Source organism: Microcebus murinus, chromosome 1 (assembly GCF_040939455.1).
Source record: "Microcebus murinus isolate Inina chromosome 1, M.murinus_Inina_mat1.0, whole genome shotgun sequence".
In the NCBI taxonomy this organism is placed as follows: Eukaryota; Metazoa; Chordata; class Mammalia; order Primates; family Cheirogaleidae; genus Microcebus; species Microcebus murinus.
In genome coordinates, this window is record NC_134104.1 from 62968339 (window position 1) to 62979303 (window position 10965).

General features: G+C 37.7%; 1 protein-coding gene across 1 annotated transcript; it reads left to right on the top strand.

Moving 5' to 3' along the window:
• Positions 1 to 4570: 4570 nt before the first annotated feature.
• Positions 4571 to 10619, top strand: NDUFB4 (NADH:ubiquinone oxidoreductase subunit B4). Its single transcript, XM_012780549.3, has 3 exons — positions 4571 to 4817; positions 8829 to 8975; positions 10498 to 10619. The coding sequence occupies exons 1-3, from the start codon at positions 4638 to 4640 to the stop codon at positions 10558 to 10560; spliced, it is 390 nt and encodes a 129-aa protein (XP_012636003.1). The 5' UTR covers positions 4571 to 4637; the 3' UTR covers positions 10561 to 10619.
• Positions 10620 to 10965: the final 346 nt, after the last annotated feature.

Genomic DNA, 10965 nt, shown 5'->3' on the forward strand with positions numbered 1-10965 from the left:
TCAGACCCTATAGCAAACACCATATTTAATGGTGAAATATTAGAATATTTCCTATTAAAGTTGGGAACAAGACAGGAGACCCTCTATTTCTACTATTATAAAAAATAGTACTAGAGGTTCTAGCTAGTGCAATAAAAGAGAAAAAACTAAGTATTTTAATATAAAACTTGGAAAAGGAAAGGCAAGCCTGCTATTTGCAAAAGATATGACTGACTACATAAAACAATTCAAAAGAATGTATAGAAAAGCTAATAGGACTAATACAAATTCCAACAATTATACTGGCTCCAAGATCAGTATACAAAAATCAATAATGTTCCTATATACCAGCAATAAACAATTAAAAATGTAGTAGGAAACAGAAACAACAATAGCAATAAAATCTATAATGTAGCAGAAATTAATCTAACAGAGAGGCAAGACTTCTTTATGGAGAAAGTTACAGAACATATTTGAAGGACATAAAAGGAGATGGGACTAATGTTCAGAGATGGGAAAATGCAATATGATAAGGATGTCTATTTTCTCCAAATTAAGCTATAAATTTAGTGCAATTCCAATCAAAATCTCAATGGATATTTTTTCGTGGAATTTGACAACTTAATTCTAAAATTCACCTGAAAGAGAAGAGGAACAAAAAAGTAGCTTAGATAATTTTTAATTATAATACAATGAATGAAGAGATTTACCCCATGAAATAACAAGATTTATTACAAAGCTATGGTAGGAACATATAGAAAGTAATGTACGTTTGTCATGGACAGGATGTGTAGTCTCAAAATGCCTTCTGGATATATTACTACTTCTGAAGAAAGTAGCTCTATGTGAGGCCTTTTCTAAGTATGATAAACTCCTGTAACTTAGGGGTTTATTGTGTGAAAATAGTATAATTGTTTTATCGTATTACACAATTGGGACAGTGCCCAAGTCAACAGAACCACAGAGGAATTAGATACAATGAAAGCCAACCCCCACATAGTACTTTGTGGCAATCTAGATTGAACAATGTCAAACTGACTCAATAGTATCCTCTTTTGGAGGAGAGGTAAATGCTGGGTAAATAATGAGAAATCAGGTTACTCGAGCTCAGGTGAGACCCTGAAAACTCTGGAATATTGTTCTTATTCTCCTTTAGGGCTGCTGTTCATTTTAGTTTTGGAAGACAAGGTCCTGGGGTGGCTACACAACCAAAGAGATGACTTTCCTTGCCACCCTATGTTCCTGAATCTCCTAGCCAATTAAATTAATTCACATAGTAGTCTTGTAGCCTAAATAAGATGGACAAATGGGAAGATCCAGGTTTGATGGGATTTGAAGCTTATATAATTTGGTGGGGAGAGGAGGGACTTTTTTAAGAAAAAAATTATACAAAATTACAAATACAACTAGGTATGAATGAGAAGAATAACAATAAATTATACATTTAAAATATAAACATAACAAAATCCAGAAAAATTATAAAATATTTGAATTAATTTTCTGATATACCTCTAAATTTTTTTCATGTATGTATTTGCCTGCATATACTTTGTACACCTCTTCAGATGACAGTGATCTTTGCAATACTGTTTTCTACAGAGGGAAAAGGAAGATAATTCTGTCTTTTCCTTATTCACCTTTCTTGCAGTTTCTGTGTCCACCTGTTCATCATCTGCTCCCTGAAGCCTTCCCCTGATCACAGAGCTTGACCACCCCTGCACATTTGCAATAAACTCTTCCACTTCACTACATCATTCTTCCCTTCCTCCAGCTACACACAGGCACATATACTTAGTCCTTCTAATCTATGTCCTGATGAATTCTGTTAGGAGATTTCTCAGAGATGTAAACGTCTTCAAAACAGAAAATATTCGTTGATAAAATGACAACTTGTGAAATTGCTCCCCACTTAAATCGTCCAATCTGTTACCCTAGTGCCCACACCCGCCTCTATCAAAGGCTTGGTCATTCATTTGGAAATATCCACCGCTCGAAGACAACAAAAATCTACTGCTAAGTAAAATTGCCAATCTTGCAAAAGATGTGGAATTTCATGAAATTGAAAGTGATGTTGGTGAACTGCTGGATCCACATGCAAAGTCATTAATAAAGAAGAGCCTCACAGAGTTGGACCAGTAACAAATGAAAAAGGGAAAGTCAGTAACAATGATGAGAGGCCCTTGGGAAAAATGGATAAAGCCCAATACTTTTGCAAATATGTCCCTGCTACAAAAATCAAATACTAAGTGAAGGATAATGAGCCATATAAAAATTGTGTCACCCCAAATTGACAGTTGATTTATCGTAATTAGCACATAGTTGCAATTGTAACCTAAAATGTGTTAAATATTGCATTATTTCAGGATGGGGAAAAAAATAAAAAAAAAAATAAAAAAAATAAAATGTGTTAAATATAAATTCATTTTTATAATTTTGGTTAAATAAAGTCTCAATCAAGTCTTTTTCTTTCACTGTGGAATCTAGTTCCCCATCTTTAATAGATTCACTCTAAGAGGGGCCTTTTCTGGTACCAATTATATTGGGGAAAGAAAGACCTCTTGTACTCATCTGTTTCTCAAGCATGCAATATATTTTAAGAATCTCCCCAGGAAATGGTAAAAAATACAGACTCTGGTGTTCCTCTGCCATACCAATTCTGAATCTCCAAGAACAGAACAGAAACTCAGAGTTAAAAAACAGTCCATATTTTTATTTACTTATTTTAACTTTTTTAAAGTCAGGATCTTGCTATGTTATCCAGGCTGGACTCAAACTCCTGGGGTCATGGATTCCTCCGGCATCAGCCTTCTGGGTAGCTAGGACTGTAGGTGGGCCACTGTACTGGCTAAGCTCCAAGTCTTTAACAATTGTCCTAAGCAATCCTTATAATAATCAGGCAAGTGTGGGAATAACCACCTTAACTTATCTTAAGCTCTCTCTCTCTCTCTCTTTCTCATAACCTTAAGAAATCTATTTTAACCTTGCCAGCTGGCTTGTATTCATTGGACTGCCTTCTTTATCTTTTATTCTTTTTACATGTCCTCCTTCCTAGATCAGTGTCTAATCTAGAAATGAAAGGTTTTTGAAGTTTTATCTATGCAGTCTTTAGAATTTTATAGTCTGTTCCTGCTTTTCTTATTGTTTTATTAATATTTCTAAACACCTTTGAACAAACCAGAACTTCCTTATTTTTTTCCTCCTTTAAAATTGAGTGTGAGTGATTTGTCTCAAATTTATTTTTCCTCTAGTCCCTCAGCCTCCATTTTCATGAGTCCATTTTGCTCTTTATTAATCTGGACATTAACATACTTTGCAAATATTGACATGTTTTGTCTGTTCTTTTTGTACTGCCTGATTGTCAGCTCCTGGAAGACACACATGGCATCTTCCATTTCTTCTGTATTTCTCCCACTGAGCCTAGAAGATTGACTAAGACTGACTAGTGCACAGTATGCTTCACACGGTGGGTGCTTAATAAATATTTTAAAACAGTATTAAAATGTTGAATAAATTTGACAGCAGTGCTGCTCCTCATCATTTCAAGTGCCAACACTTTCTCGGTCCCTTTTCTACCTAGCAACCATTTCCCAACATACCTACGTGTCCCTAGACAGCTCAGCCAAGCCGAAGCTCTCTTTTGATCCAGCTTTCCTTGCCCAAGTTATAGAAATGTTGTTTCCATTTTTTCCCCTGAGGACTATCTTATTGGTACCCAAAGACTCTGCTGTGTAACTTCAAGTTGCTTTTTTCCTTGGTAGTAGTGAGGGGGAGGAGGAAGGACAGGAGGGATGGAAAAGGTTTTATTTCCCATTATCTTAGTTTTCTCCCCAAATCATCTTTTACAGTAAGATATAGCATCCCTATGTGCATTTTCATATCTGCAAGGATGGTTTTCATTCTTAGCACCTGAAGAATGCTAAGGATTTTAAGGGGTTTCAGTATTTTAACTAAGATATTATTCCTGTATGAGCTTTAGTCAATACCTCATTTCCTTCCTGATCTATAGTCAGTCAGGCAGGATTTCTCCGATGACATCATTCTCCTATTAATCTTTATTTTATACATATAAAAAATAAGCTTATATTTATGGTGTATGAACCTAATGTAGTAACGTACAAAAAAACGTATTCTTTTTATCTTGGGTAGGGATTTATGTTTTATTACAAAGCGCTTTGTCATATATTCATTAGCTTAATAAATCCTCATAACTTTGCTAGGTGGACAGAATAGGGGTCATTATCTCCAGGATAAGGAGACTTTAAGTGACTTATCCAAGGTCACACAGCGTGGGCAGACTCACATTAAAAATCAGGACTTCTGACTCCACACCCAGTCCCATTTCCCAGTCTTCACCAGTCTCCCACAGCTTAACTTTATATAATAAGCTCTCGTTATGTCAGTAGAGATAAGGCTGCCAGGAAAAAGCAAAGGAGTGACAGATGGGTATGTAGGGGGGGGCGGATGCGAACACGTTGCGCGTGCGCAGATCGCTACGCGCATAAGTGTCCCGGAAGCTTGGGCAAAGACGCTGAACTCCTTGTTAAATTCCAGCCCCAACCTCACGCTAACGCGCAGGCGCACTACCTGAAGGTAAAGGTCAGGTTGAAGAGGGAGGGCCTCAGAGTCGCGCAGGCGCAGTTGTGTGCCGGGTAGCCAAGATGTCGTTCCCGAAGTATATTCCGTCGCGCCTGGCCACCCTGCCCCCGACCCTCGACCCGGCCGAATACAACATATCTCCGGAAACCCGGCGGGCGCAAGCCGAGCGGTTGGCCATAAGAGCCCGGCTTAAACGGGAGTACCTGCTTCAGTACAACGACCCCGACCGCCGAGGGCTCATTGTGAGTGGGGGCCGGCCGGGCGGGAATCGAGGGCCCGAGTCCGGGCGGTCCCCTTGGGATGGGCAGCCCACAGTGGCCAAGGAGACCACGCAGGGTGGCGGCCACCGCTTCCGATCAGTATGTTAGACGCATATCCTCTCCAGGCCCACTAGCCCTTTGACCTTGGCCACAGAGCTCGGTGGTCAAGAGGACACACTCTGGACTGAGACAGGGCTGGGTTTGAATCCTGGGTTAATTACTTCCCACCTGAGTGACCTTGAGAAGGGTATTCAACTCTGCTTAGCCTCGGTTTTCCTATCTGAAAAATGGGTATGATACAGTATTTCCTGTTTTATGAGATTGTCGGGAGGATTAAATGAGGTAAGGCACGTGACTGGCCTAGCACGTGCCTTGCTTGTAACACGTGATCAGAAAATGTTTATATATTTATAAAATTTAAAAAGTTGTTTTTTACTTTTCAGTTCACATTTCATAAGGCTACTCCTTTCTCCTGATGGAAATATAGTGGTTGTTCAACCTATATCTTTTAAAGACCCTGAAGCTTTGGGCTTTGGAGTCAGACCCCTAGGCACCACATGTTGGCGGACTATAATGACCTTGGGCAACTTACCTAACCACTATGAAAAATTACAGTCTTCTGATGTTCGTATGGAAATGATGTGCACTCTTCATAGAAATGTGAGGCTAAATGAGATAGTCTATGTAATATTCCCACCACAAAATATATGCTCAGTAAACTGGTAGTTATTATTTAACAAGTGTGCTTTTGGATAATTTTCTGTATGAGAGCTGTCTAAATATGTTAAAATACGATGTTTAAAAAAAAAAAAAAAAAAAAAAAAAGACGTCCCAGCGGTTGCACTGGTGTTCTCTTGGAATTTTTGGAAGTTGTGAGGATTGAAGGAAAGTTATATGATGTGCCAGGCACTATATGCTAAACCTTTCTTTGAGGATTATTTTATTCACATATCACAACTATTCAGAAAATTAAGCTGTTACTATCCCCATTTTACAAGTGAGAATACAATATGGGAAGGTCAAGTAGCTTATGCAGAAATATCCCCTTAGCAAGTGATAGAGCAAAATTTGAACCCTAGTTTGTGTCACCCACAGCATGTTTTTAACTAGTTGCCTGTACTCCAGCCAGTACCTTGTTTACTTGGGAAGAAGGTGCAGAGACCCACAATTATTACATACATACTCACAGGATTGCGTTTGGTGTGTTAGTATATTATAGTAAAAAAGAATAAGGCCTCATTCAGAACTGAAGTTGAAACCCCAGATCTTCTGTAATATTTTCCAGCTCTATGACTGGAAGTTTCAGTTTTCTCATATGTAAAATAGAAGTAATAATACCTGCCTCTTTGGTTCTTTTAATTAAATAAATGAGTATGTGATGCAATCATTTATTAATCATTACATATAAATTCTCTTGTCTAATCTTTAAGAATGATTGATTCAGTTGGATAATAGCTCAGAGTCATAATGGGCCTGTTTTAGATACTTATGTAACTATGGAGAACAAAACAGGCAAAACTCCTTGTCCTTATAGAGCTTTCTTTCCAGTGGGGGAGACAAGCAAGAAACAAGTTAAAAACTAAATTATTTAACATATCACGTGGTTATATGGTCCATGATAAGAAAACAAAGTAGGGGAAGGGATCCCAAGTGTTTGTATGTAGCAGGGAGGTTAAACCTCTACAATGTTAAATAGGACCAGGGGAAGGCCTCAATTAGAAGAAGACATTTGAATAAAGATCTGAAAGAAGTGAGGAAAGGAAGCTAGCTGGGCTGCTCTCTGGGAAAGTAGCATTCTAGTCAGAGGAGACAGCAAGTGCAAGGGCTGTTGGACAGCAGTGTGCCTGGTTAATTCAAAAATTACTGAAGAGTCCATCGTGGAGAAAGGTGAGGATAGAGAGGTACCTGGGACTAGGTCACACCAGGTCTTGTTCACTGTTTAGGACTTTCACTGAGTAGGGAGTCACATAATCTGGATTTACGTTTTAGCAAGACCTCTGGCTGCTTAGTTGAGAATTGACTATGGGGAAATAAGGACAGGAGCAGGGAGACTAGTTAGGAGGCTTTTGCAGTAATCTGATCTCTTAGTTGATGGTGGTTACCATGGTGGCAGCAGGAGAGGTGGTGGAAAGTGGTCAATTCAGGATGTATATTCAAAGTAGAGCCAACCAGGTTTGCTGGCAGATTGAATGTAATGTGTGAGAGAAAGAGAGGAGTCAGGGGTGACGCCAAGGTTTTTGACCTAAGCAACTGGAAGAATGAAGTTGCCTTTTCCAGGGTAAAGAAGAGTGTGAGTGGAGCAGGTATACAGACAGAATGAAATATTGGGAAATTTGTTTGGTTATGTTTGGGGAGATAAGGAGGAAAAGAGCAGAAGAGATGAAGAGAGAATGTCCAAAGAGTTAGGGGGAAAACCAAGCAGGTGTGGGCCCTGGAAGTCAAGTGAAGACTTTATTTCAAGAAGGAGTTTTTGCCATGTCAAATGCTGCTGAGAGTCATAGGACATTGAGTGGTGTCCAAGGAGGAAAACTGCCCCCTATGGTGTGTCTTTTACAACCTCTCTTAATCTCTGCTAATGATACTGGGCTCAGTGAACCATGGTCATGGGACTATTGATATTTTTATGAAATGTCTGTTTCTGGAAGACAGATCTGGCAGATCTTAAAGCATGGAGAGGTGACTGGCAGATTGAGAGGTCTGTCATTGTATAGTCATTCAAATTCATTTATAGCAGAAAGGATGTAAGAATAGATGTATTTATCCTTTAAGATGTTGAGCTCACACAACCCATTGGGCCTGTATCTTGTGTCCTTACTCTCTTTACTGTTTGCAATACAGATGTAATAAATAATGCTGCAGAATTTGCTTTTATTTTAATGTGGTATAATAATGTTAATAGTTTCTAGAGCAGCAGAAGGTATTTTTGGACGTTTGAATCTAGGCTCACACCCTTGAAGATTTTCAACCTGATTGTAAAGAAGGGGGGGAGCATTTCCATCATAAGGTTTTTGGTTTTTTTTTTTACTTCTGAGCTCCAGTTGATCTTTGAGCGTAAATTTGCTATAATTCAGTTTGGTTTGAAATATGGCTGTGGAAGACCCAGTTATATTATTTCAGTCCTACCAATCATGACTTCCTGGTGTTGGTTAGGACCTTGAATGTTCATGTCATACAATAAAGTTTTAAGGCTGATTTTGTTTGCTTATTTTTATCTGTCAGTTAATTGGAGAGACTAATTTTGTAAAATCATGTGGGGATTTAGCTAATTAAACTTAATTATGTGTTTTGGGGTAGATTTGCTATTCTTGGATAGTTATTCCAGTATAAATATATTAAAATAGACAATTACTTTTTTTTTTGTTAACTAAGACAATCTGATTATTTTTCTTTAACAACTTTGACCTTTCTATAAAACTTTTAATAGTGTGAAATGTACCAATTTGGCTTTTAAAATATCAGTCATCAGCTTAAAAAAACCTATAGTTCAGAGGTAGTTTACCTCCTCCTTCATTTTCCTGCAGCTTATTTGTAGCTTGGAAGACCAGTGTGGGGATAGCATTAGAAAATATCCTGGAACGAACTACAAAGCATGCTAGAGCATATGAAATCTGTTTCTCTTCATCAGGAATATGATTCTGTGATGGTCACACTTCAAGAAAGATAACAAAGCTAAAAACAGTCCAGAGAAGTATAGATATAAATGATATATGCAAAAAAGGAGCTTCTCTGACAATTTAAAAAGATTATGATTCTTAATAGAAAGCTGAAGGGTGATAGAAGAGTAAATTCTGAAGGATTTGAACAGGATCATCAGAGAATTATTTAAAAAATACTAGAAATGAAAGATCTTCCCTGAAGCTATTTAGGAACATTCATTAACTATTACAGAGAACAAAAGGCATCTATCTCTATGCTCCTTCACAAAGGATGAATTTGTTTCTCGATATGGCCCTTCTTAAAGTCTATAACTTGGTTTGTTTTTATTAATTTTAGGAAGATCCTGCCTTGACTCGTTGGACCTATGCAAGATCAACAAATATCTATCCCAATTTCAGACCCACTCCCAAGAACTCTCTCTTAGGAGCTGTGTGTGGGATTGGGCCCCTCTTTTTCTGGTATTATGTTTTCAAAACTGACAGGGTAAGTATTAGGACCAGATGTTTAGTATTTGTGTGATAGGGCCCCTCGGTAGGTGCCAGCTGCAGCTCTTTTCTCTTGATTGCCGCACCATTGCCCCTCCCACCTTGGCCCTGTATTCTCTCTTCCCATCCTGTCTTCTTTTACCCTTACTCTTTTCCAGCTGGAGTAAAGTCAGAAAGTTTCATTTATATTTGGATTTATTGTTTTGTTGTTTCAACTAGTATAGAAATATACTTTGTTAAAAATCATGGTATCCTCTGGGTCTTTCAAATTTAATATAATGGCTACTCTAGAAGTAATAAAATGGTCAACTTAAATTTCTAAGACTTGAATTTAGCTCATGGAAGAGTTTTCCTTGTGTGTTTTAGATAGTATAAATAAATTATACTGTGATTATAATTTTTTTTTTCTGTTGCCCGGGCTAGAGTGCCATGGCATCAGCCTAGCTCACAGCAACCCCAAATTCTGGACTCAAGCGATCCTCTTGCCTCAGTCTCCCGGGTAACTGAGACTACAGGCATGTACCACCATGCCCGGCTAATTTTTCTATATATTTTTTAGTTGGCTAATTAATTTCTTTCTATTTTTAGTAGAGATGGGGTCTCGCTTTTGCTCAGGGTGGTTTTGAACTCCTTACCTTGAGCGATCCACCCACCTTGGCCTCCCAGAGTGCTAGGATTATAGGCGTGAGCCACTGCGCCCGGCCTTACTGTGATTATTAAGCAGAGGAATACCAAAATAACTTTATAAAGTTAATTTCTTTTTTCTCATTAGAAGATATGTAGAAATTAAACTTTTCTCTTTTCATTACCCTTTAGATCATTTCTTTGCAAATGTTTTATTTATTTTTCTTAGTTCATTTGTTTTAAAAAAGATGATATTTATTAGGTCAAGTATTAGTAGATTTGTAAATCATTTATGTTTCCTGTTTGCATGAATTGTAGTTATGTTGGTCACATTTTGTGAATTAATGTTAAAACCTATTCATACTCTAGCGACAGAGAAGCAAAAGTGGCCTGTGTTGGGAGTCAGAAGCCTGGGTATCTGATTGCAGAGAAAGCCAAGCTTATCTTTGGCACTAGACCAATCCATTTCTGGTGCTAGACCCCCAGGCCTTGTGTTGCCAACTAGACTGGAGTCCACCCATTTGGCTTTGTCTTAAACTGGCCAATCTACTCTCCTGTTAGAGCCTATGTATTTTGATTATTTGATAAATGATCTACTTAACAGAAAGGTTGTCTCCACTTTCCCAGAAGGTGTTTATATTTTGCTTTCAATATATGCTTTTTAGGGGGATAATATATTTCTGATTTCTAAAATGTGAGTAAGATGTTTTTGAATAGGAGTGTTTTCTTATTGTCCCTTTAATTCTTTAGGTAACTGTTTCCTCATACACTCCCTGAGCTTTAGACAATGGGATTGAAATTAAGTTTGGGATGTTCATTCTGTTTTTCAGAGTTGTACCATAGGTTGTACCAGACTGCATTATTTTTAATGTACTTTTTTTTTTTTATCTCTACAGGACAGGAAAGAAAAACTTATCCAGGAAGGAAAATTGGAGCGAACATTTAACATTTCATATTAAGTCTGGTAATCATGATTACATGGATTCATGCTTAAATAAATCTTCTATTAATCATTAAATAGTTTCTCTTTCTTAATATTACCTTGTTTCAATGTTAAAACTTATTAACACCCTACCAACAGAAGCAGAAGTGGCCTGTGCTGGGAATCACTGCTGTCAGAGTGACAGCAAACATTTGCTGGACATTGTAGAATCCATACTTTCTAAGTGCTCATAGTTTAGTGAAGAAACAGATTTATATTCAATCATTCACTCATTCAACAAATGAGTGTTAACTATGAGCCAGCACTATGTTAATGTGCTAAGACTGTAGAAGTCAATAAGACAGACTTAGTGCCTATGCTTAAGGAGTGAGTACACACTCTGACAATTGTTTATTGAACAGTTATTATTTGAGTGCTTGTT

Excerpts from the sequence above, each read along its gene's own strand:
- NDUFB4 (XM_012780549.3), top strand. The coding sequence starts at position 4,638 with ATGTCGTTCCCGAAGTATATTCCGTCGCGCCTGGCCACCCTGCCCCCG. Across the intron at positions 4,818-8,828 it reads CCGACCGCCGAGGGCTCATT|GAAGATCCTGCCTTGACTCG; the intron begins GTGAGTGGGGGC and ends TATTAATTTTAG. Across the intron at positions 8,976-10,497 it reads ATGTTTTCAAAACTGACAGG|GACAGGAAAGAAAAACTTAT; the intron begins GTAAGTATTAGG and ends TTATCTCTACAG.